Source organism: Balaenoptera physalus (genome assembly GCF_965194825.1).
Source record: "Balaenoptera physalus genome assembly, chromosome: 5".
Taxonomy (NCBI): domain Eukaryota; kingdom Metazoa; phylum Chordata; class Mammalia; order Artiodactyla; family Balaenopteridae; genus Balaenoptera; species Balaenoptera physalus.
Window position 1 is genome coordinate 29,711,694 of NC_138884.1, and position 27,238 is coordinate 29,738,931.

Genomic DNA, 27,238 nt, shown 5'->3' on the forward strand with positions numbered 1-27,238 from the left:
AGCGAGGTCGTCCCAGCGCGGCCCGGGAGGGAGGAGGCGATTGTGGGCGGAGGACGGTGAGAGGGGAGGGAGGAAAGGAGTGGGGCGGGGCGAAGGGCGGAGGGGCGGGCTTTTCCGGAGGTTCCGACGTCCTTCACTTCCTGTTTGCCGGACCTTCTGAATCCGGGTCAAGGGTGTCCACCTCCTCTTCTCCCCGGCTGATCCGGCACCGTCCGTGACAGCGGCTCCTGACTCAACCCGGGGCGGGTTTCATCCCACGACCTGCCGGAGCCCGGACGCCCACAGCTGCCGCAGAACGCGGAGGCGCGCTTCCTCACCCACCGGCTCGCAGCCCCGGCCCCTGAGCACCCACAGCCGCCGGGGGACCCCGCTGGCCCCTCCGAGCTGATGCTGAGAGGGACCGCGGGCCCGGGGCGGCGGCGGAGTGCGGGCCTCTGGCTTCTTAGGCCCATCGCGGGCGGTGCCGGTTCTTACGCGCCCCAGGCTTGCCAACTCTCGCCCGGGCTTGGATGGGCCCGCCTGCCCGATAAATGTGGCTACTGAGGCGGCGGTGGCGGTGGTCGGTCCCGCTGCTGCTGCTGCGCTCCAAGTTCACCTCCGCCCCGGGGCTCTCCTGGCCCACCTCGGGGTCGTGGCCGCCCGCTCCTTCCCTCCTGGGCCGGGCCTTACAGCGTGGCGACAATGGACAAGATCCTGGAGGGCCTGGTGAGTTCTTCGCACCCGCTGCCCCTCAAGCGGGTGATCGTGCGGAAGGTGGTGGAGTCGGCGGAGCATTGGCTGGACGAGGCGCAGTGCGAGGCCATGTTTGACCTGACGACGCGGCTCATCCTGGAGGGCCAGGACCATTTTCAGCGGCAGGTGGGCCACCAAGTGCTGGAGGCCTACGCGCGCTACCACCGGCCAGAGTTCGAGTCCTTCTTCAACAAGACGTTCGTGCTGGGCCTCCTCCAGCAGGGCTACCACTCGCTGGACAGGAAGGACGTAGCCATCCTGGACTACATTCACAACGGCCTGAAGCTGATCATGAGCTGCCCGTCGGTGCTGGACCTCTTCAGCCTGCTGCAGGTGGAGGTGCTGCGGATGGTGTGCGAGAGGCCGGAGCCGCAGCTTTGCGCCCGACTGAGCGACCTCCTGGCCGACTTCGTGCAGTGCATCCCCAAGGGGAAACTGTCCATCACCTTCTGCCAACAGCTGGTTCGCACGATAGGCCACTTCCAGTGCGTGTCCACCCAGGAGAAGGAGCTGCGGGAATATGTCTCGCAGGTGACAAAAGTGAGTAACTTGCTCCAGAACATCTGGAAGGCCGAGCCCTCCACCTTGCTGCCTTCCCTGCAAGAAGTTTTTGCAAGCATCTCTTCCACAGGTAAGGGTCATGACATTCCGAGCAAATCTCTCTTGGAAATTTAGTGTGTGTCTCTTACGTACACACCGTGTTTGTTTCCCTGCTCTGAAAACATCTTAATGGGAGAGGAGATCTTAACACCTTCATCCAAATTCTTATTCACTTTCCTATTCAGGCTGTCACTTTGGACATTAAAAAACGGGCAGTGTTTCCAGTTTAGAGGTTGAGAACGTCGAGGTCTAAGACCTTTGGCAGCAAACAAGTTGCTTAACTACCCAGCTTCTGCTCAGGTTATGGAATGCTTTGAAGATGACAGCTACTATGTAAAAGCTTCTATTCATCAGTGACTAATGGCCGCATAATAATGTTTACCGTATCATTATTGTACTGTGAGTCTGTCATCTTGCCGTCATGAGTTTTTCCTCAGTTTCTTAATTTTTCCCTTTTTTAATTCATGGACTGTGTGCCATTTATTATTAGATTACCCTAGTTAACTGTGTCGTTGTTGAATATTGACATTTTATGTCTGCAGTAGTTTGTGAGAGTAGATACAGGTGGATGAGTGAAGGGAAAGAGTATGAAGGCTTAAATAGGTGTTTTTGCGCTCCAGGTGTCAATAGCCCACGGATCGTGTCCTTAGAAATCCGGGAGGGATCAGGTGATACTTAGCAGGAAAATGCTTTCTCACCCGGGAATTTTACCTGTATATTTGCATTCCTTGTTCGGACATGGAGCTTCCAGCTCTGTAAGTTGTGAAACAGTAGATCCAAAACTGTGTTCACTCCCTCTCTGCTTGGTACAGTCGTTCTCTGGCTGTTGTTCGAAATTGAACTTGTGAAGGAGGTATCCTCCTTTTATGTTGAGAATCAGAAATAAGAGTAGAGTTTTAACAGGTTCCATGCTTTCCTGATGAACTAAGTACATTTATGAAAGAATTACCAACTATATATTTGCATTGTCTGAGTTTTGGTTTATTTTTTAATTGTAATTTTTCATGTATTGCCTGTGTTGCTAGAACAGTTCGATTTCCCCAGAACTTTTTCAGCTGTAGCAGTAAAGGTGCTCATCTTGGATTTGCTTAATTTTCATGTAGTTTAAGCAAAGTCCCCCCAAAATTCATCTTAGTTTCTACTTCTTTAAGTGATTTAAAAAATTTTCCTTAGAACAATATGATGACTACTGTAATTAATAGGGGTAAGTTACTTTGGAGGATCTAAAGTGGGAATTTAAATGATACCTTGCATTTCTTTTCTGACTACTGCTTTACAAATGAGTATTTTAGCACGACAATAACAATATTAAAGAATGCAAGAAAATAAAGTAATTTACGGACTAAATATGGCCATAGTGAAGAATAGTTTTTATGTAGCAGTAGTTCTGTCGAACTACTACTCTTAATCTCTCGTTTCTGCAGTTTCACATTCCTTGTATGTGAGAGTCTACCCATGAGATGGAGTGTAACAGCTGCTTGGTGGAGGGGTGGTAAATTGTTGCTCTCTCGAAACACTCCCCTTGAACCTTGTTGCCATGTTCCTTTTTCTTTTCCATTGAGAAATAGACGCCTCCTTTGAGCCTTCCGTGGCACTGGCAAGCCTTGTGCAGCACATTCCTCTCCAGATGATCACAGTGCTCATCAGGAGCCTTACGACGGACCCCAACGTAAAAGATGCGAGTATGACCCAAGCTCTTTGCAGGTACTTCTTCACAACACCACAGATGGTACTTGTAGATTTGGGAGGAGGAGATATTTTGCTGTATTTTGTGGGTAATGAAAAACTTAGGGAAATGTCTAAACCTGAAATTGTGGAATCAAATATATAGACTCTCCAAATTAATTGAAATGAATTGTTTACCTTACTATAGGCTTGACAGGCATCCAGTAACTCACAAATCTGTTTTCAATTCAGCTTTCTAAAATTCCAAAAATATAGCACACATATACACTTACTGTACAGTCAGGAGTTGGTTGGATTATCAATATATTTTACTAATTTCTTTGCTCAGTATTGTTGCCTGCAACCTATTTCCTCCTTCTGGGATCTTTTTTTTTCTAAGTATATACTTTTACTTAGTATATACTTTTACTTTCTCTTTCAACCAGGACCTCTGGGTAATACTTTCTTAGCCTTTGTTTGAAATGTGGTTTTTTTCTTGCTTATTCCCAAGTAGATGATTTGGCAAGATACAGAATTCTAATTTGATAGTCATTTTCTCTTAGCATTTTGAAAATAATACTGCATTGTCTTCTGGCATCTATTGTTGCTGATGTGGAGTCTGCAGTCAATTTGATTATCATTCCTTTGTGAGTTAGGGTCTTCCTAGTTAGGGTCTTCTGGTAATGTTTATGCTTTTCTCTTTACCCTTGATGTTTTGCAGTTTTATTCTTATATTTCTAGGTGTAAACTTAATGTTATTTTTACTTCTCAGAACTCTTGTGCTTTTATTAATTCAATCATTCATTCTTTCAGCTATTCAAATCACATTTATTGGGCACTTACCATGAGTGCCAAGCAGTGTTTAAAAACCTCATTGAACAAATGGGTAGAAATATCTATCCTAACGGGCTTCTAGCTGGGGAGGCAGGCAGGCAGGCAGTATCAGTAACATATTTGAAGAGATGCATCCTGATCTCAGAGATGCTAAAATGTGGAAAGGTACAGTCATTGGTGTTCTAGTTTAGATTGCAGGACTTTTCTTGCCTTAGTGGTACATAAACTAAGTTTTACATCCTAAAACTGATTTTGTTTTAGATTTCATTATGTATGGTAAGTAAAATAATTTTGTATGTTGGATAGTGATGAGTGTTTTTGCAAAAAAGTAGATAAGAAAGCAAGAAAGCATGGGGAATGATTTGCAATTTTAAATAAGATAGATGAGGAAGGCCTCACTGAGAAGGTGACCCTGAAGTAAAGATATGAAGGAAATGAGGGTGCAGACCTTGTGGGGATCTAAGGGGAAGAGCATCAATACTGTCTTACAATTTACTAGTTTTTCCTTCAAAGGTACCCATTTATAGAGATTATTCCAGTTATTGAGTTTCTTTATTTCAATGACTGTATTTTTCTAATTGAGCTTTTCCGATCTTCCTGTTCTTGTTTCATATCTGTCTGGTTTTGTTTTATAATTTTTTTCTATTTTCCTATGTGCACATGTATGTGTGTATGCATAGCACATTTAAATAAAATGTAAGGATTTATTTATTTATTTTTGGCTGTGTCAGGTCTTAGTTGTGGTGCGTGGGCTTCTCTCTACTTGTGGTGTGTGGGGTTTCTCTTCTCTAGTTGTGGCACGTGGGCTCTGTAGTTGTGGCACACAGGCTCTCTAGTTGAGGCGCATGAGCTCAGTAGTTGTGGTGTGCAGGCTTAGTTGCCCTGTGGCATGTGGGATCTTAGTTCGAGAAGAAGACAGGAACCCGCATCCCCTGCATTGTAAGGCAGATTCTTTACCACTGGACCACCTGGGAAGTCCCCTAAAATGTAAGGATTTAGAACAGTGGTTTCTGTGCACCAGTTATAAATTACAGTCATCAGGTAACCTGTAAACTTAAGTATTTATTTTGGGTTCTCAGAAAGCTACATGTGTACAATTCTCGCTCTCTAGCATTTAGTCTTTTTTTCTCTCTTTTTTTTTTCTTATAGTTTATTTATAATGTTCTGTATGGCACTCTTAGTCTTAATTTTTTAACCTCTTCAAAACAACCATAGTGTCCAATTTACGAATTTATTTTTAAGATATATTTGGAAATTAATTTTTACCTATGTTTCTATGGAAAGTTGTGATCCAGTTTCCGTTGCATTTCCAATTTATCTGACATGATCCTATTTAACTTATAATATACCTGGAGTAATTATTCTTGTATTGCAAATGTAATTGAAAAGAATAGTAATGTTTACTTTTATCACACTCCCACCTTCTACTCCCCCATACTCTACGCTTCCCCACACATAGCACTTGTCATGCTTTACTGTCATTTTCTGTAATCCAAAGAAATGCAAATGCAGATATTGTACAAGAACCAGATAGTAACATTAAAGTATGAAATAGGCCGGGGTAACTGAAATAATAGGGAATGGTACACAAGCATTTTCTAAAAGAGAAAGCTGATCCTCAACTCCAGTTGTCTTGTTATCACGGGGAAATTTGAGTTCAGTGTTGCTAATCTGATTTTTCAAAAGGAGACTGAAATCCAGTTTTTATGTGGAGTTTTCTAATTTTTAAAACATTGGAACAAATAAAACTGAAGGCTGGATCTAGCCCTTAAGCTGCTACCTACAATAAAGTGAAAATTGGCTTTATTCTCTACAAATTAAGATTAAATCTATTTTGTGGCCTTTCATAATATTGCCAATTTTAAGATTTTTCAAATTGCATGTACGTTTTTTTGGCTATAGAGAGAAATGGTTTCATTTATTCAACAAATTTGAGCTCCATTTTAATGCAGATCAAAGATTAAAGATTAAAAAACAAAACAACAAGATCGCTGTTCTTAAGCCCACAATCTAACGGAGGAAACAAGATTTATTACAACTACAGCTAACTGTTCTTTAAATAGTAAGAAGTTAAATCAGCCTATCAGAGTTAAGTGTCCTTAAAATTCAAATTGTAACCAATACATGGTGGATAAGATTACCGTAGTTAACCATAAAAATAACTGATTCTATAGTGCCTTTGTCTGAGAGGATTGGAGCATGTGTAAGTCCAATCAAATTGAAGCAATGCTAGAATATAATTAAAGTGTAGCCAAAGATGCTGCATTATACGCCAGCAGAGCTTAGTTCAGATACCAGTACTACTACTTATTAATTGTGTGACTGTTGAAAATTTCCTAACTTTCCTTATCAGTTTGAGGGCAGAAACAGTATTTTACTATTATATTTTTAGCACTTAACACAGTGCCTATTATATAATAGATACTCAAATATTTTTGAATGAGTGGCTTCTAATTTGTGTTACTTCTGACTTGAAGTATCTTTAGGGTGGTTAGGAGATTGGGTACACATGGGATAAGATAAAGACTAGAGGCTTACGAGATGGGAAGCTAGAAATGGAGAGGATGGAGGAAAAGGCTGATTGGGTGATTAGAGATGATGAAAAGCCATGGCCAAGTCGAATTTTGTACTCTGCCCCCCTCACTCTTTACTGATACTCCCCTTAGACCTGAGCTAAAGGGAGTTCTGGCCTCGGGCCCTGTGTGCTAGGGAGCCCAACCTGGTTCTACTCTGGGACTTTGCTCCCCACGGGGAAGAGTCCATACAGCCAAAGAGATGTGCTCACATATACTCCTTCTCTAAACCACATGTTTTTTTGTGTACGTATTTATGCTAAAAAAATATATACAATATGTACTCATATGTTTTCTTTTAAACAAACAAAAAACAGTTTTAAAAAGATTTACCGGCATTTTTTTCTTTTTTAATTCAACAATATCTCAGATCTTTCTGTGTTAGATCCCTGTGGATAGATTCATATTGATCTATCTCATCTTTTAAAACTCAACATAATATTTCATAGTATCAATACCATAGTATATTTAGCCATTTCCTTATGATGGACATTTAGATAATTTGCGTTTTTTCTGTATCACAAGCAGTGATGCAGTGAATATACTCTTTGTACACAAATGCAAGTGTCTCTAGTTTCTACTTCATGTACTTAGAGTGGCCACAGACTTGTGAAAACAAGGCTAACAATAGCTGAGAGACGTGGAACAGCTGTTAGGGACTACTTTAATGACTTACAACCATCATTGTTGGCCAGAAAAACAAGAAGGGAGATAAAATGTGTGCAGGGAGCAGAGAGAACATACAGATAACTTGTAGTAAAATGAGTTTGAACTTTGGAGCCACTCTTAATGTCTGATGGAACATTTTAATCTTAAGAGCAAAAACCTTAATAAAGGTAACACTCCAGTGTTCATGTATTGATAGATAATTTATAACATATCAATATGAAAGTCAGTCCTTTTGACATGTTAGTTGCTCTTTGGGCCCCGTGTTCATGTACTTAGTATTTATATTTTACATTTTGTACAATCAGAGTATTTGTTTATTGCCACATGTGTAAATGTTTGGAAGAAAGACATTCACAGTATTTCCAGTGTATTAACTCATTTAACCTTCACATCGGTCCTGTAAAATTTATCCGTAATCTACAGATAAGGAACTGAGACACAAAGAAGTTAAATAACTTACATTAGTATTTAGGGTTCCCCAGCTAATAAATGGTGAATTGAGATTTTTAAACCATATCATTCTGACTTTAAAAACCTGGTTTGTTTTACTATTTTTTTTATTATATAGTCCTCCCATTTGGATTACTGGATCAAATAATATGAACATTTGGCCCAGTTGCTTTCCAAAAGAGTCATAGCAGTCTTTTTCATTGTGGTTGGTGTTTTAACATTAAGGATAGTCTCCATCATACCCCATATTACTTTAACTTTATTTCCATTAAACGGGATTGGTACTCAAAAAGAAAAACACTCATTATTACAAAATGAAGCCATTTCAGTATTTACACATGTGGTGCCCTTTTATCTATTTGAAGTTTCTTTTTGTTGTCTTTGTATGGTAAGATTTTGAAAGGGATGAAGAGACCTGTTTCACAATTCAAAATATAGTCTTTTTTAACACTGCATTTCATATTTAGACTGTAATCACCAGAAAGGAGAAATTTTGGTTCGTATCTGTATGTCTCAGTTCAGATAGCCATATTTTTGTTTTTTTGATATTTATTTATTTATTTATTGGCTGCATCTGGTCTTAGTTGCGGCACATGGGCTCTTCATTGCAGTGCACGGGCTTCTCTCTAGTTGTGGTGTAGGCTCGGTAGCTGTGGCGTGTGGGCTCAGTAGTTGCAGCACGCGGGCTTAGTTGCCCCGCGGCATGTGGGATCTTAGTTCCCTAACCAGGGATTGAACCAGTGTCCCCTGCATTGAAAGACGGATTCTTAACCACTGTACCACCAGGAAAGTCCCAGATAGCCGTATTTTAACTGTTCTCCTTAGAGTAAATTTGCCTAATAAATTATTGATACCACTATATAGCATGTTTAAAACTTTGCATTTATGCAAAATGATTGTTTATCAGAAATTCTTTTTATGCAAATATGTTATGTAAGAAACTGTCAGCTTACAAGATTGGAAACTCCTTGAGTTCTAGCACCCATCATAGTCATTTCTACATCTTGAATAGTACTTTTCACAAGCAAGCTCAGTTTACTTGAGTCACAAAGTGAGTGATTATAACTCCTGTTATTCTTAACTAAATAATGTTAAAGATATTTTCAATGCTGATAGTTTTGTTTTCCTTCAATTTTCAGAATGATTGACTGGCTGTCCTGGCCGTTGGCTCAGCATGTAGACACGTGGGTGATTGCACTCCTGAAAGGACTGGCGGCTGTCCAGAAGTTCACTATTTTGATAGATGTTACTTTACTGAAGATAGCACTGGTAAGTGGGAGTGTATAAATCTATGGGAACATATGGACCTATATAATAAGTCTTTTCATCTTTGGGTTGTCCCCTTTAAAGTGTCTAATTTTGAATATGGTCTTGTTTTTGGTTTTCTTTTGAATGGCCTTTAGAAATTTAAAATGCTGCTTAAGATTAGGTAATTGAAATAATTTTGCTGTTTTCAGATATTTATTATGAAAACAAATTCCTCCCGTTATCTCTGGAATCCCAACTAATCAAACTTTTACCACCGTTATTCTGCCAAAGCTGTCTTTGACACCAGTGCTTTCCAGTGTTGCTTCACTCAGGAGTTATTTCTCAAGCCCTCTCTCGCTGACCTGTTAGTCATTTGACATAGTTGATCACTCCCTCTTGAAACACTTTCCTGCCTTAGTTTCCAGGACATTATACTCTCCTGATTTTTGTCCTAGTTCCCTGGCTTCGCAGTCTCCTGTAGTGGATCTTTCTAACTTTAGAGTGCCTTAGAATCGCATCTCTGGTTCACTTTCTTCTCAGTCCATACTTATAGCGACGCGTGGCTTTAAATAATGTCTCTAAGTTAATGACTGCCAGGTTTATATTTCTAGTCCATTATCCTCCCATGGACTCCATATTCACTTATCCAGCTTAGACAGTTGGATCTCAAGTTCAACTTATCCACAATCTAACCCCTGATTTTTCCCTCCCAGACCTGGTCTTCCCCATCTTAAATGACTGCTTCATCCTTCTACATGCTCAGGCCCAAAACCTTGAAGCTCTTCTTGTCTCTTTTCATTCTCTCTCAGCCCATATCTTACAAATCCTGTTGACTCCACCTTTAAAATATATCCCGAATTCTACCACTTTTAACCAGGTACATCACTACCACCCTGGTCCAAAGTAATCATCACCCCTTGCTATATTGATTGCAGTAGCCTTGCAGCTCCTGCCCTTGGTCCTCTTCAGGTGTCACACAAGGTCCTACCTGATCTGGCCCACTGCTAGCTACTTCTCTCATCCGGTCTCCCACTATTATTGCCTCCGTCTCTGTGCTTTACTTACACTGCCCTCGTTGTTATATCTCTAGTCCACCAGGGTGGAGGCCTCAGGGCCTTTGCTCTGCTTATTACACTCTTCTCCCAGTTATCTGTCAGACTTACTCTCATTCCTTTCAGTTTTTTGAAGTCAGGTATCACCTTTATCACGATGCATTTTTTAAATTCCGTATATAAAATAGCAGATCTTTTTGCCACTCAGCACTCCCTCTTCAACATACCCTGCTTTCATAGCATTTCTCTCCCATGTTACTTTTTATTGTCTTTACTCACCCTCTAGACAGTAAGCCCTGTAAGATCAGAGATTTCTTTTTTTTTTATCTACCATTGTATCTCCAGTACTTAGAATAGTGCCAAGCAGCAGTAGGTGGTCAATAAGTATTTGCTGAATGAATTGAATGAATAAAGGACCAGGGAGCTATCACCTTGTAAACATGGTTTGACAGATTTTTATTTGATCAAGGAGTTTTCAGAGTTGGTTAGGTCATTATATTCTCTTGATCTCTGTCATATTATTTCCCAACTTTCTCCCTTTCCCAGAATTTAATAACATATGTTATGACAGAACTTCTCAGGAAAGGGGATATTCACACAAATAATTTTTGGCCCTAGGAAAATAACCACTGATTGGATTAATTATTTCCCTACCAACTCTTAAAGTGGATGTCTTATCTTTTCTGCAGGTTTTTAATCGGCTTTGGTTTCCTCTTGTGAGACCTGGTGCTCTCACAGTTCTTTCTCACATGCTGCTTAGTTTTCAGCATTCTCCAGAGGCGTTCCATTTGGTAAGTTATGACACAAGCTTTCTACACCGAAAAGACTTGTTTTAAAATTTCAATTTAATATTGAGTCACATTTGTATTTGTGAAAAGATTGTAGGTTGGTCCTAAATCCTTAACTATTTTCGTGTAGCTTTATGATTCCTTTTAAAATTGAGATTGTGAGATTTCCTTCCAAAGAGTATGTTTTTAGAATGTTTTGGGTCTCACCAAAATTGCTCCACTTGCAATCACAACCAGCAATTGAAAGTTAAAAGTTACTCTTGTACATGAGAGATGTCACATGTCAGTGTCACTGTTGGTTGTCTGTTGCACAGGTGAACAGTGTAGGAGAAAAATGGTTTAAAACCACTGACTGCTTTAGAATTTCAGAAGCATGAAACCATAAGTCTTTGTTTTGTTGCCCCAGAATTAGGGCTTTTCATTCTCTTTCAGCCCATATCCTACAAATTCTGTTGATTCTACCTTTAAAATATAACCAGAATCCTACCACTTTTAACTACAGCAGCTACATCACTGCTTTTGATTTGATTTGATTTTGATTATTTGATTATCAGTTATTGCAGGTAAAAAATGACAAAATGTTATTTTGGGAACCTGTCCATTTTTCTACCTAGGGGATCACAGGAAAGCAGTGGTTTATGTGGTTACTTGCTTCCTCCAAGGTCTGATCCTCAGTTTTACAGGACTAGAAACTCATTATCAACACACCCACAATGTTAAAATCTTAGGAATACGGACCCACCACAAACGAATTCAAAGGAGACTGATAAAGTGCAGAATTTCAGTTGTTGATTGTCAGCTAGAAATGTAACTAGCCTCAGAGAATTATATACTCACATAGGCTACTTGGTGCCTCATTTCCAAAATCTTCAGGCTTAATAGAAGTAAACCTTACTAACAAGTAATTACATTATACATTATCTCTTAGGGTGAGTGATTTCTGCAGTTCATTGCCCTAATTGGTGAGCTTGATCATCAGTTCATAACCTTATATCCATTACACAAACAAAACTCAAACTTGAGCTAATACAGCAGCTATACTAGCAAAATCTTCCAAGGGAAAAAAAACAACTATTTTTCCCTGTCTTCAGGCATGATCATGTATAGGCCATTTGAGAAAAGGTTTATTTTCAGAATTTCTGGGCAGGAGATCATCCGTTCTAATATTTATTGCTCTCCATACATTCCTTAATCTCTCTGAAAAGTCACTTTTGCTGTACTCTAAACCTATTTCTTTGCTCAATTTTTTAAAAGATAGAAGATATCTCCTTACCTTGTATTGCTTTTTTTTTCCTGAAAAAAGTAATTGAAATGGCAAATGGTTGACTTTGAAATATTTGGCTACTGAAATAAGTAAATATTAAATCATTTATTTAAAGAACAGTTAGATCTAAAGTAGAAAATTGTGATCTGGCCTAGTAAAGTCTAACAACAAAGACCTAATAAGTCTCTACATTCTGTGTGTAGCCTGACCTGCTACTCAACTAAAATTAACTTGGGCATTTAGTAGTGGATCATGTGGTAGTTAAATCACCTATAACTCTAAATAACTCAGCGAAGGACTCAGGTTTAGGAGTTGCTAAGAATGAACAATAATCTGGAATCACCAGCATCATTATTCATTGTATTATACATTCAGAATATTTTAGAGCAAACTGAAATTGAAATTATAGTGTGTGTTATTATGGACCAAGTTGCTTTTCGTATGCTTTTTATAAGTGGGAAAAAATTTTTAAACAAAAGAGAAAATACCAAAGCTTCTAATTAAATAAGTTATACACATTTTCTCAAATAGTAACTTAAGTTTAATGAGTATCACAATAATGTCTGCAAATATTTAGATTTGCTCATTCAGGAAAAAAATCAACTTTCAGATATTTAGAAGGTAATAACCTGCTTGGATGTCTATCTATATGCTTGTGAAGAACTTAGTCTTATTTCCACATCAGTGATCATTTTGACCACATAGGATGTAGTAGTAGACAATTATGTATATTATCTGACTGCAGAGATCCAATCTACACTAGGAAGATTGTACGCTAGCTTTTAGAAGATTTGGTATTTGTAAATTAAACAATCATTTAAAAACTTCCTTCCTCTTCTCTTCCATCTCTGTCTCTCCTGTCACCTCTGAGGAAACAATATTTTGGATTTCTGACTATTTTAGCAAGAGAGTATCTGATAGATATGGCTTTATGGAGCAAAATTATAATTCAGATTTGCTTTGAAATGTAGAGATGATAGCAGTAGAGTGAACCATTAGGAACTGGTAGTTTTATGGTCAGATTAATACCTTTGTTGGAGGTAAGATTAAAGAAAGTGGAGCAAAAGCTAAAGTGTGATTTAAGACCTCAAAGCATAAGAGTAAAACCAGAGACGGCAGAATGAGAATAGCAGTGTTAATTTAAGAATATGATTTTCTTTCTACAGGAAGGAAGGGAGTTGATTGGGATATAACTATAATTGCTGTCACTGCTGTTTGATGATAAGTCCATAGAGCTATACCTTCACTTTTATCACGAGTTAGTAACCAAAAAACTGTTCTACACTGCTTTTTATTTCGTTCATTTGGCTACTTTGAGAATAGTCTGAAGAAGGGCAAAGGTGGAAACAGGGAGACCAGTTGGGAGGTTTTGTATGAATTGAGGCAAGAGGTGATTGTCAGTTGAAATAAGAAAAGTTCTAGATGGTATATATGGTGTATGCCATGACGTATTATATGTTATATTATATGAAGTGATATACAGCAAGCAGTGTCTTTCACTGGACAGTGGGACAGAGACTTTTTCTTTTACTTCATACAAGTTTGTATTGTTTTTTTTTTTTTTTACAATAAGTATAATTCATTTACAACAAAATTAAACTTTTACAGAAAGATAATATAACAATATAGGAAGTTAGTGAAATTAGCTGCAATCTCACTACACTACAATTTTTATGTTTTCCATCACGATGTTTTATTCCCTATATATTTTAACAAGGTTGTATTTATATTTGTAATCTATATGCAGTTTTTGTATCCTTCTTTTAAAATTTAACATTACATAATAAATATTTTCCCATGTTGCTACACAGAAAAGTTCTTCAAGTAGAAAATAAGAAGATGCTTTTTACATGTGAACTGTAAATATGTAGTATCAAATTATAATTAATAATTAGTTGAGACAAGTATAGCACCGTACTAATGGAATGAGCCATTGCTGCAAAACAGAATTTATTTTATTTTGTTAATAACCTCTTAAATATGTGATTGGCTCTGTATTGACTTTTTATCCTAATTTTATAATGAAAGGACATTGTTGTGCTTACTATCAGTATTAATAGTTTTCTACATATTTATGAGCAATGAGCATTTTAGATTTCGCTTTCATTTTTAACCCCAATTCCTTAAAAATAAGAGAAATTTCTAATTCACTTTCATCTTAGAACTGTCTCTTCTTTTTGGAGGTGGGCATGGGGATTGTTAGCAAGGATAACCATGCTTACATAAGACACCGTCCCTAAAATAGAGGTAGTCCCTTATCTTAAAGAGAGGTACTGCTGTAGCCTGAGCTGTCATTTTATTTTTATTTATTTATTTATTTTTTATGACTGTGTTGGGTCTTTGCACGCGGGCTTTCTCTGGTTGCGGCGAGCGGGGGCTACTCTTCGTTGGGGTGAGTGGGCTCCTCATTGCGGTGGCTTCTCTTGTTGCAGAGCACGGGCTCTAGGCACGCGGGCTTCAGTAGTTGTGGCTCATGGGCTCTAGAGCGCAGGCTCAGTAGTTGTGGCACACGGGCTTGGTTGCTCCGTAGCATGTGGGATCTTCCCGGACCAGGGCTTGAACCTGTGTCCCCTGCATTGACAGGAGGATTCTTATCGACTGCGCCACCGGGGAGGTCTGATCTGTAATTTTAGTTACATGCAATAAATTATCTTGAAGGTTTTTTGAAGTAGACTTTAATGTCTACTTAATGTCTAATTACACTCCGTATAATTCTTTCAAGTGAAAAATCTAAAATTCACACTAGATGGAGCTCTTAAGCTAATTCTGGGTTTATCTTTTAAAACTTTCTCCCTACTGAACAATCTGGTAAATATAATAGCCCTAACATTTTTCAACTTAAGCCATTTTTTAGAATGGCGGCAGTGACTAAGGCTCCTATTTTGTACCTTAATTTGTTTGTACCTTAGTTTTAGATGGAGTATAAGAATGAGGAGAGGGGTCTTATATGGAATTACAATTATATGTCATTTAAACCTGGATTTACCTTGATATTCTAGAAATGTTTAGCTTCATAACTTTTTTAGAAAAAGGCAGTGACTAAACATACAGAAAAGCATTTGCTGATCGTGTAACATTTGCATTCCATTTGTAGCCTAGAGGATTTGTTGACAATTTGTATAAATAGAGGAATGTTTGTCTTCTTTTCTGTTCAGATTGTTCCTCATGTAGTTAATTTGGTTCACTCCTTCAAAAGTGATGGTCTGCCTTCCAGTACAACCTTCCTAGTGCAATTAACAGAACTGATACACTGTATGATGTATCATTATTCTGGATTTCCAGATCTCTACGAACCTATCCTGGAAGCAATAAAGGTAAGATAATAGTTGCACCAGTATTTGCGGAGCTGCAGCCCATGATGTGATAGATGAATGTGGTGAAACAGTCCTATAAGCAGCCATTCATTTTACTATTTTATGGAAATATGCCTTTTATATGTAATAAAATATGCAGCTGGAATCAAGGTTCATTAATTTTTAGGGAGTAATCTCTTATTTACTATAACTAATCTAAATTAATAACCATATTTCTTCAGTTCTACAATGCCAACAATGATAAGGTGTACCTGTAAATTTGTAATACCTTTGGGGGAGATTTGTTTTAAAAAATGCTACATTAAGTTAATACATACATCAGAGTTGCATCCCAATATCAGAAATGTTAAAATATGTAAGATACATCTTAGAATCAAGGAAAGACAGTTTAATAAAATATTTGACTTATGTTTCTTCTGTTTTTTATTTCATTTTTGCTATGGATTGTTCATGAATGTCCATATTTCTTAGAATCTTTACTTGAATATTTGTGAACATACTGGTTTTCAACTTTGTATAGATAACTGGATCTAAAAAGCGTTGATTCTGTTTGTCTTGAAAATGGATCACAATAAGCACACTTTCCTCTCAGTAGATTTATTGCGTGATCAGGGTAGAGCAAAAGAATTGAAGAACTTGCCTCAGCTAGGTGTATTCAGAAGTTATTAGAAATCATTTCTATTAACAGTGTTCCTTTTTGAGATCTGAAATAAAATATAAGGTCTCATTATCTGTACTTCTTAGGTATCTGAAGTGAATTCAGAGCGTGCTCTTTTTACTGTAGAGTTAGCTAAATCAAACTGAGCCCAGAACACAAGACTGTTCGGCAATTAATGTGTACTACTGGTATGACAGTTTGACACTTCTGAAGTAAACGTCTTTATGTATAAAAGGGTTTTTTTGTTTGTTTTCTTTGGTTTTTTTTTTTACTTATTTTTTTGAATTTTAGAACTTTTTTTTTTACACAGCAGGTTCTTATTAGTTACCCATTTCATACATATTAGTGTATACATGTCAATCCCAATCTCCCAGTTCATCCCACCACCACCACCCCCCGCCACTTTCCCCCCTTGGTGTCCATACATTTGTTCTCTACATCTGTGTCTCTATTTCTGCCCTGCAAACTGGTTTTTGTCATGGATTTGATAGTAATGTTAATCTCTTTCTGCAGTGTCGCTGTGTCCATAGATGAAAGCTATTGCTGTTGTTAAATGTCATTCTTCACTGCTGAATGTTGAAAATTCTGATAACTGAAATAGGCTCAGAAGAATCAAGGATCTCCCTCTTAAACCAAGGGAAGCACTTTCCATTAGCTGTCAGCAACAACAACAACAAAATCAAATCCAAAGATTAAAGTTCCTTCAGAAAATGTTTTCTGAGGTCTAAGTACCTTCGATGGTAATAGTCCGAAAAAGCCTGAATGATTTTACCAACTTTCCTTATTCTCCAGTGCTCTACTCATGCTTGAAACCACTTACACTTAAAATTTTATCTCGTATGTCGCAAAGCAAGGAAGAAACTGTATCCTGTAATAATTTTTCTATATGGTTAAACATGAGATTGAGTTTTATTTCTTAAAGTCAGAGGTCATTGTGCTTAGATACTTTCATTTTTCATTCCCTGATTACTTTGAGCTTTTATTTCTAAGGGTTAATACTGGGTAAATATTAGTATTCAATGAAAAGGAGATATTATTTTCACTACAAAATTTGAAAGCAAATTGTTTGTTAAGCTTATTCAATTGTGTACTAATTTAAGTCCTCATTCTATAGCCTTTGAATAGCACTGCAGTATACTCTCTGATGTCAGAGGTTTATTTTGAAAACATTTTGCTGGCAAATAGGAAATATAAATAGTTCAAATGTGACTTGAATTTCTGGTTCTTGAGTATTCCTCAGCTTGATAAACTCTACCTTAGGAGATACTTATTCATTTTAGGAGATAATTATTTTTGCCATGTAGTGTAATTCGATTTTTTGATGACTGCTCAAGTATTATCAGTGATTTCCAAACTAAGTGGGAGAAAACAAAGGTTAAATGTCAGTGGAAGAATCTTCCTTATGGTGTTAACTTAATAACAAAAAATAGTTTATATTTTTACACTACTTTTCCTCTTTATGATCTACAGGATTTTCCTAAGCCCAGTGAAGAGAAGATTAAACTGATTCTCAGTCAAAGTGCCTGGACTTCTCAATCCAATTCTTTGGCATCTTGCTTGTCTAGACTTTCTGGAAAATCTGAAACTGGGAAAACTGGTCTTATTAATCTAGGGAATACCTGTTATATGAACAGTGTTATACAAGCATTGTTTATGGCCACAGAGTAAGTTTAAATTTGAGCTTTTTTGTTTGTTTGTTTTCATTTTAACTGTAGAAATTGATGCATGCTAATGAAATGTAAGATGGTGGGATTATCTTCACATTATTTCTTATATATTGCAGAAATATTCATATTTTCATATAATTACCTTATTCAGAAATGAATTGCTTTTACTGCTCAGGAACTTTTAAAATGTTAACTTATATAAATTCTACTTCATGTTTATATTATATATTGCATTTAGAGTCTTTTGAATTAACTCTGAGTTGATATTTATTAATGTAACAGAGGGATTGATTGAGCTTATTTCAGAATTTAAGGGTCCTCAAGTACTAATTTGTTATTATCCTGTTTTTTTTTTAACCTGTGTATCTTTTTTTTTTTTTTATTAATTTATTTATGGCTGTTTTGGGTCTTCGTTTCTGTGCGAGGGCTTTCTCTAGTTGCGGCAAGCGGGGGCCACTCTTCATCGCGGTGCGCAGGCCTCTCATTATCGCGGCCTCTCCTGTTGCGGAGCACAGGCTCCAGACGCGCAGGCTCAGTAATTGTGGCTCACGGGCCTAGTTGCTCCGCGGCATGTGGGATCTTCCCAGACCAAGGCTTGAACCCGTGTCCCCTGCATTGGCAGGCAGATTCTCAACCACTGTGCCACCAGGGAAGCCCCTAACCTGTGTATCTTTTAAGGTGGTCATGTTTTTTCTGCTTATAGATATTTTGCTGTTTTATCAGATCAATAACTCCTTTGTTGCTGTTAAGGATATTCAAGCTCTGCTTCCCACCCCAAGTTGATAGATACTGAACAACTGTATAAACAGACATGTTTCTTTGCCGTCTTACAGATTTACTTTCAAATTCATTTTGTTTTGCAGCCAAGCAAATAGGAAATCAGAGGTTGTTAGCTAGTGAATACAATCTGTAAAGGTACAAAGTAACAATAAACTTTTCCTGAAGGCAGAAGCATGGTTGAATTTTTCTCTTCTGTACCAATAGAGTATTCATGGGACTTGACCAAAGATGTTTACAAATTGAGTTCTAGGCCTTTGTAAGTTTTTATGCCTACCTAGAGGAACCATAAACTAAAAGATAAAGAGTTTAGCTTTATTTTCTTTTCTGGCCTCAGAATATACTGTCAACACTAAGGTGTTTTTCATTTGGTCTGGTGTTTTCTTTTGTCTTTTGGTTTGTTTGTATTTGGGATTTTTTTTTTGTTTTTTAAGAAAATGTATACTCTTAGACACAAGTGATACTAGGCATAAAGCTAAAGTAATCCATGTCTCACCACCAGAGGTCATCTAATCCAGCCGTCTCATTTTACAGATGATAGAGAAAGCAGAGACCCAAAGCAGTTATAACTGGCAACCACAATTCAAAGAGCACATCTTATTGTACAGTGGCCAATACTATCTCAGAATAAGCAGAGAGGATATTTTATTTCTTTGGTAATATGTAAATTCTTTGTGGTTTAAAAAAAATAAATCTAGAAGTACATAAAATAAAAATCAGACATTCCCATCCCCAAAGGTAATTTGTTAACAGTTTTGCTTGTATTGTTCCAAACCTATTTTTTGTACAGAGATAAGATTTATCTAGTACAAGAACAAATGAATTGTTTTTTTAAAAATATGTTTATAAAGGATCCTATTTATATATTCTTTTCCAGCCACTTGTTTTTTTTCTTTTAATGATTTGTGTTGGAAAGAGTCCCACGTTAGTGCAAATGACAGAACTGTGTCATTCTGAGTAAATAGGTGTACCATGATTGATTTAATCATATTCCTACTGATGAATATTAGATTGTTTTGCTTATAATTAATATTTTTCTGCCCATATGCAGTTATAGAGGATATTCTTTGAATAGGGTGTGCCAAATTGCTCCCAGAAAGGCTATAGTATTTGAATTTGCATACTAATACATGATTGTACCTATGACCCCATGCCTTTAGCAATACTTGATATAATCAGTCTTTAAAAATTTTTCCAATCTGGAGGAAAATGTGTATTGCTGACCATTACAGAGTTTTTCCCTCTCTAGTTTTCTTTGTTCATTTGTGTTTCTTTTTTGAATAACCTATTCTTTCCATTGTGCACCTTTCTGTTGGGTGCTTTTCTTTTTCATACTGATTTATATATACTGTGGATGATAATCCTTTGTTGCATGCTTTCTTCCAGTCAGTATGATTCAAATCTGTGGAGTGTTTTGTTTGCAATTTTTTTTATTTTATGTAGTCAAATCTGCTATTTATCATTTATAGTGTCTGAATTTTAGGAAGCCTTCCCCTCTAAACTCCTTCCCCGCCTGTTTTTTTCTTTTAAATACTTCAGTAGTTTTGTATTTTACATTTAGCCCATTACTCCTCTGTGGCATTTGTGATGATGTGAAGTCTTAACCTAATTCCATTTTTTTCCAAATGGATACCCATTTGTTCCTATACTGTTTTTTGTATAGCTTCTTCTTTTCCCATCTGGCACTAGTACCACACTCTTTAAATCATTCTAACTTCATAGTAGTCTTGATGACGGCATATTTTTTTATTTCATGCAGATTTGAAAGAATTTAAAGGTTGTTTACTTAAGTTATTAGTTAATAGCTTAATTTCTATTTGCTAATCCAGAAGATAGGAATAATGTGTGATTGCACGTGGCCATTGCCAGGCCACGTAGTAAGAGTTCAATTACCATCATTCTCTTCCTTCTTCACTACATTGTAGGCAGTGACTTTGCCAGGTAAAGGGCCTTCAGGTAAGTGAAATTTTACTTTGAGGATAATAAGTTCTTGAACTAACTTCCCTTTAGCTTTTAAAAGAATGCATCGTGTGTATACATGTATACTAAAATTATATTTTATTATCTTTCAGTTTCAGGAGACAAGTATTATCTTTAAATCTAAATGGGTGCAATTCATTAATGAAAAAATTACAGCATCTTTTTGCCTTTTTGGCTCATACACAGGTGAGTGTGTGTGTAGTGTGTATATGTTAATTGCATTGAAAATCTTCTTTAAACTTCACATTATACCAAACTTGGTGAACCTTTTTAACTGATGAAATAATATATATCCTCCCAACACAACAAATCCACATAGAAATCTAAAAAGATACTGCCTAAAATCAGGATATGCTCTAAGTTTTTATTTCTCCCTTCTGCTTTACATTCTTGTAGATGAATATTTTACTGACTCATTATACTGATTATTATAGATAAAATCTGATTTTCTATCCAAAAATAAAGCTCCTTCATGAAGAAATCGTTAAAAATGAATCTTTAATGTTAAGTTTATAGATACTAATTGGTAGATCTTCAGAGTAATGAACAATTAAAAATGAACAATTAAAATAATTTTGTGGCATCTTGGCTTCTTTTTTCTCCCATTTCTAATATATGTACCCTTTAATTATGACTAAACTTCTAAGCTGTAGAACTTAATGGATAAACTGTTTACCTATTAAGTTCTAGAGCTTAACATTTTGTGATGATCATTTATGTCCACAGATTATTCCAAGGAAATGAGTTTATGCTAATGGCAAGAACATCACATAGTAAACAGACATTTATTGAGAGACACAATATGCAGTCTGATAAACATTCAAAAAGGAATCCTTATGCTCAAGGAACTTATACTTTAAGTTTTGAATGATACATATGAATAATATATATCATTTATAAATAATACATATTATTTTCTGGTTATACTCTGATTGTCTTAGTTTCACAGAGGTCTAAAGGAGCAGGTACTTACAGCCAGAAGAGAGGATAGATTCAGAATCGGTGGAATTGAGTTGATAGGAATGGTTTGTTTCCTGTCTACAAGCGGAGAAGTATCTCAAGTATAACTTCTTAAATGGAAAGAATCAAGACAAGATTGACGTATGAGATGATTAGTGATGGCCTATGAGATACTCAAAGGATCATTTATACTATTTTCTATCTCGGGGAAATATGTTCACAAATTAAATTTAACATCTCAGGACCAAGGGAGATGAAATCTCCTCCCTGCAACTCCCAAACATTGTTTTCTAGTAAATGGATTTATGCACTTGCTTTATCACTAGTCTGTATTTACTGTATACTGTATAGAGTCGGCCCTTGAACATCACAGGTCTGAACTGCAGGGGCCCACTTACACATGGATTTTTTTCAATAAATATGTACTATAGTACTACATAATCCATGGTGGTTTGAGTCAGCAGATGCGGAACCACAGATACGTGAACAGATACACAGTATATCTTTACAGTATAACTTTTCAGTATTCTGTAAAGTTCTTGACTAAGCAGAAGGTTGGCACCCCAACCCCTATGTTGTTCATTGGTCAGCTGTATAGTATATATGTATGTGTGTATCTCTGCGTATACATGTAGATATAAATACATTATATATACTATGTTAACTTATTAAGTCAGAGCTATTGGGAAAAAATTTTAGGAGGCTTCCAAACTCCCAACAAAAGACGAAAGGAATTAACAAGAGAACCTAATTAAAGTTCTGTCATAGTTGAGACCGTATCTGATAGCAGCCTGACAAGGACTGTTTTAGGTAGATTTTCCCTATATGATTTAAAAGGCTTTTCTTCTTATAATTAATAAAACTAACATTTATTGAGCATTTAAATTTGTCTAGCTCCTGTGCTAAGTGGTTTACATATATTATCTCTTGATACTCAAAATCAATCTATGAGGTAATAAGGTAGCATACCCATTTTACAGATGAAGAAATGGGACTTACATTACTTGCTTTCATGGTCATGCAAACAAACAGCAAGATTGGAATGTAAACCAAATGATTCTGGAACCCATGTTCAACCAGTCCACCAAATTCCTTTCCTTCAAAATGCCATAAACACTCCTATTTTGATAAAAAATTTCCTTAACTGAAAACTCTGTCATATACCACAAATAAATTATAAATTTTCAAGTTATAATCACAACTCTTCAGATGCCTTTTTCAGTTCTTTTTTTTTTGTCATGGCAAAATCTAGGATTTCAACCTAGCTTGCTCTAAAGTCCACTAGCAACCACTTCACTAAACTGCCTCTGTACTAAAAAAAAAAGAAAGTCAGCAACCAGTGAAAAGTCCCTAACCAGTGTGTTCATATTCTGTACATTTATGACATGTGTACCCAGTCAAGGAAATTTTCACCTAAAATAAGTACGCATGGCTCTGTAGAGTATGCCCCTTATTACTTTAGCCAGGATATATATTCACTAACTTTTTTTTCAGATTTGATTTTTTTTTTTAATTGTGGACTCAAGCACATAGAGGGATAATGCCAGGAGCATTATATTAATTTAAAGAGACTTGGGTTCTGATATAATCCCCTCTGCCATTAATTTAGCTATATGACCTTGGGCAAGTCACATAGTTTCTCTAGATCTTAATTCTCTTCTGCAGAATAAGAAGTTATGACTGAAAGTTACCTAAATTTATTTCTAACTAATTTTATGTGCCCCCATGTTTGGCACTTTGTGGTAAAGGTTAAGCCAATGTAATTTTAGTAATCTTTATTAAGCATTATATATTAAGATTTCAGTTATTTGTTTCATGGTGTGAGAATCACTCCCTTGTGTTTTCTCTATCAAAAGAGAGAAGCATATGCACCTCGGATATTCTTTGAGGCTTCCAGACCTCCATGGTTTACCCCCAGATCACAACAAGACTGTTCTGAATACCTCAGGTTTCTACTAGACAGGTAAAAAGTATTTCTAAAGCTATGATTTGAATTATGTTCTTTCATAACAGATTATTTCTACAAAACATTGTTTTTACCTTTAAAGACATATTTCAACTGTTAATCCCTAAAATACCTTGCATTTATTGTATTTTTTAATGTGTTCTTTTGTTTTCAATTTGGTTTCTTTTTTTAATTTTCTTACTTTAGACCAGCTGTTCTCAAAGTGTGGTACAAGGACCCCTAGGGGTTCCCAAAACACTTTCAGGGCTCTTCCTGTTTCGAACTGCGTATCTGTGTATATGTAGCTGAGGCCAGATTTTCTTCATATACTTCATCCAGAACAACATATCACGATTGAATGCAGGGCAGATACGAGGATCCAGCCTGTCTTCTACTAAGCCAGATACTTGAAGTATTGGCAAAATGTAAAACAGAGCCATTCTTCTAAGTTTTTTGGGGTTTAGAAAATATAACTATTTTTTATTTAAAATATGTTATTTATATTAACATGTAATGAGTTTATTATTGTTTTTAAATGCATTATTACTTTTATTCTCAATTTTTGAATACCGTAAATATTAATAGGTATAACCACATAAATGAAAGCTCTTGGGTTCCTCAATTTTTTTTAAGAGTATAAAGGTATCCTGAGACAAAAAAATTTAATAACTGCTCTTTAAACCATAATTCAGTGGGTTTGGTAAATTTTATTGTCTTCTTATCACTTAGTTAATAAAACCTATTATCTTCCTGTATTTCCCTGTCTTTGCCTCCCTTCTGTTATGTGAATGACTAGTAAAGTTAGTTGAACTCAGCCTTCCTTCCATTCAGCAAGGATATGTTGAGTGGTTTCCTTGTGCCAGGCTTTCTGTGAGGTGTCAGTCAAACAAAGATATATAAGACAGTTAGTGGACATATATAATTAACTATAATAAATGCTATAAAATAGCAGTATGAAGGAAGTGTAATGAGAATATAGGGCAGGAACAGTTCCTAACTTCTCTTCTGATCTACCTTCTCAAACTGTTCAATATTCCTCTTGATTAAAGCAGGAGAAACTTGATTTTTTTTTAGTTAAGCATTATATTTGATAAGAATAATTTGGCTATTTATATAGGCAACCAATATTTTAAAGTAGAAATGACATTTAAATTTAAGCAAAGTAGCTATATAATGATATACTCTTCTACAGGCTCCATGAAGAAGAAAAGATCTTGAAAGTTCAGTCTTCACACAAGCTTTCTGAAAGTCTGGGGTGCAGTGAAACTTCTTTACAAGAAGTAGCCAATAAGGCAGCTGTACTAACAGAGACCCCTTGCACAAGTGATGGTGAGAAGACATTAATCGAAAAAATGTTTGGAGGAAAACTACGAACTCACATATGTTGTTTGAACTGCAGGAGTACCTCACAAAAAGTGGAAGCCTTTACAGATCTTTCACTTGCCTTTTGTCCTTCCTCTTCTATGGAAAACTTGTCTTTTCAAGATCCGGCATCATCACCCAGTACACAAGATGGTGGTCTAATGCAGGCCAGTGTACCTGGTCTTTCAAAAGAACCAGGAGTCTTTAATCCATCAACAGCTGCCTTTGCCTGTTACTCAGCTGTGAACGAAAGAATGGCTGACAGTCCTGATGAGTTTCGCTGTACTGAAGACACTTCTGTCCCTAATGACTCTAGCAAGATGCTTGTTAATAAAGATGTACCTCAGAAACCAGGAGGTGAAACCACATCTTCAGTAACTGACTTACTAAATTATTTTTTGGCTCCAGAGATTCTTACTGGTGACAACCAATATTATTGTGAAAACTGTGCCTCTCTGCAGAATGCCGAGAAAACTATGCAAATCACGGAGGAACCTGAATATCTTATTCTTACTCTCCTAAGATTTTCATACGATCAGAAGTATCATGTGAGAAGAAAAATCCTAGACAATGTGTCACTGCCACTGGTTTTGGAGTTGCCAGTTAAAAGAACTACTTCTTTCTCTTCGTTGTCAGAAAGTTGGTCTCTAGATGTTGACTTCACTGATATTAGTGAGAATCTAGCTAAAAAATTAAAGCCTTCTGGGACTGAAGAAGCTTGCTCCCCAAAATTGGTGCCCTATCTATTGAGTTCTGTTGTCGTTCACTCTGGTGTGTCCTCTGAAAGCGGGCATTACTATTCTTATGCCAGAAACATCACAGGTACAGAGTCCTCGTACCAGATGTGCCACCAGCCCGAAACGCTGGCATTAGCCTCCTCCCAGAGTCATTTACTAGGGAGAGATAGTCCCAGTGCAGTTACTGAACAGGATTTGGAAAATAAGGAAATGTCAAAAGAATGGTTTTTATTTAATGACAGCAGAGTGACGTTTACTTCATTTCAGTCAGTCCAGAAAATTACGAGTAGGTTTCCCAAGGACACAGCTTATGTGCTGTTGTATAAAAAACAGAACAGCACTAATGGTTTAAGTGGGAATAATTCAACCACTGGACTCTGGGTAAATGGAGACCCACCTCTACAGAAAGAACTAATGGATGCTATAACAAAAGACAATAAACTGTATTTACAGGTAAGTTGGAAATATAAGCTTCATCATTTGTGGAAAATATTTAAACAACTGACAGGTGGTTAAATGAGTGCCTTAATTTTGAAATCCAACTTCTGCATTTTCAAGGAATTTACAAAGTGGTGATTTCGAAATTTGAATCTGGGTTTATATGAAATGGGTTCAACCTATATAACTAAATTTTCTTTCTAATGTTACAAATTAGTTATGAAAAGTCACAAGTAGATGCAGTATAGAAGCCCTTGTTTGTTTTTAATTACAAAAGATGTGATCATTGTAAAATCATGCCATACAGAAATATAGGAAGTTTAATAAAATGGAAGTATTTTCCTCTTCCCTTCAGTCCCACCTGCCAGGGGAAACAACTGCTAAATTTGTATTTATTCCTTCTAGACCTTTGTATAAATATTTTAAGGACTATTTATTGACAGTCAGGTGGATAAAATAAAGGACACTAAAAGGTAGAATATGTAAAGAAAGGATATTTGTCTTCTTTAAGGACCTGATCAGTAGAATCATGGCAATAATAGAACAATTAGTAAATAAAAACTATGGAATAGAGGTTTCATATGAGCTGAATTTACTTATACTTTTCGCACAGAGTTAGCGCTTTTTCTTACTTTAAAGTTAATAAAGACCTTGCTGAAAGCATTTTTCTTTGAAACCTGCCAACTTGCTATCAACATAAAGGACCAGCAGTAAATTGTAGTTAAAATTGTAGGTGTATTAATTGGGTAGTCCGAATGATTGTATGAGTTTAAATAAGTTTCTAAAAATTTTGTGTTTCAGACTCCTAAAGGATACAGAATAAGAGAAAAAATAGTACTGATTTTTACAGGGAAGTTTACTCAAAAGTTTTCAAATTTACTGTATTAAACAATACTCAAATAACGATACATGATACATTTTTAAAGGAGTATGGCAATGTTCCAGAGTCACACAAAAACAATACATTTTACAGAAAAAAAATTAGAAACTCAGAATATTCATTATTCACTGCCGAAGACTCTAACATCCAGTCAGAAGGCTTATGTTCAAGGTAATAGAATATACTCAACCATGTCCTCCTCGCTACGTATCAAATAAGCACTTAGATAGGACTCATCATGATTCTTGAAGATTGGAGAGGTGGAGTGAGGGTAAGAAGGTTAGGTTAAAATAGACATTTTCTACAGTATAAAATATGAAAATAAGGCCCAGTGCAATCTTGACTTTTGGAAATATGCAGAAACTACTCTAATTTATGTAATTGGAATGCCAAAAGCTCTTTTAACCATAACAACTACTTGTATCGCAACCTGGCTCTACATGATTTTCTCTATCTTGCCATTTACCCATTACATCCTGATTTTACAGTGTTTGTATGTGATGAGCCATTCTTTTCATTATTATTTTAATACCCTTAGGTCATTATAAAGGAAAACCATTATGTACTTTGTTAATTCAGTTTCTCAGTGTTGTGCAGTTGTTCTGAATTCCATTTTAAGTCTCAGGTAGGCCAGTTGTTTAATGC

The 27,238-nt window shown here is 36.6% G+C and overlaps 1 protein-coding gene across 2 annotated transcripts in view; it reads left to right on the top strand.

Moving 5' to 3' along the window:
• Positions 1-177: 177 nt before the first annotated feature.
• The window catches only part of USP38 (ubiquitin specific peptidase 38), a 32,379-nt gene continuing 5,318 nt past the window's right edge, over positions 178-27,238 (top strand). Inside the window, exons 1-9 of one of the 2 annotated variants that reach the window (XM_082463333.1) lie at positions 178-1,363; positions 2,895-3,036; positions 8,663-8,792; positions 10,513-10,614; positions 15,031-15,189; positions 17,318-17,511; positions 20,364-20,457; positions 23,088-23,194; positions 24,369-25,728. In XM_082463333.1, the coding sequence (XP_082319459.1) occupies positions 682-1,363; positions 2,895-3,036; positions 8,663-8,792; positions 10,513-10,614; positions 15,031-15,189; positions 17,318-17,511; positions 20,364-20,457; positions 23,088-23,194; positions 24,369-25,728 (2,970 nt within the window). In that variant the 5' untranslated portion in view covers positions 178-681. The remainder of the gene's footprint in view (positions 1,364-2,894; positions 3,037-8,662; positions 8,793-10,512; positions 10,615-15,030; positions 15,190-17,317; positions 17,512-20,363; positions 20,458-23,087; positions 23,195-24,368; positions 25,729-27,238) is intronic. The other variant, XM_082463334.1, reaches the window with a different exon arrangement.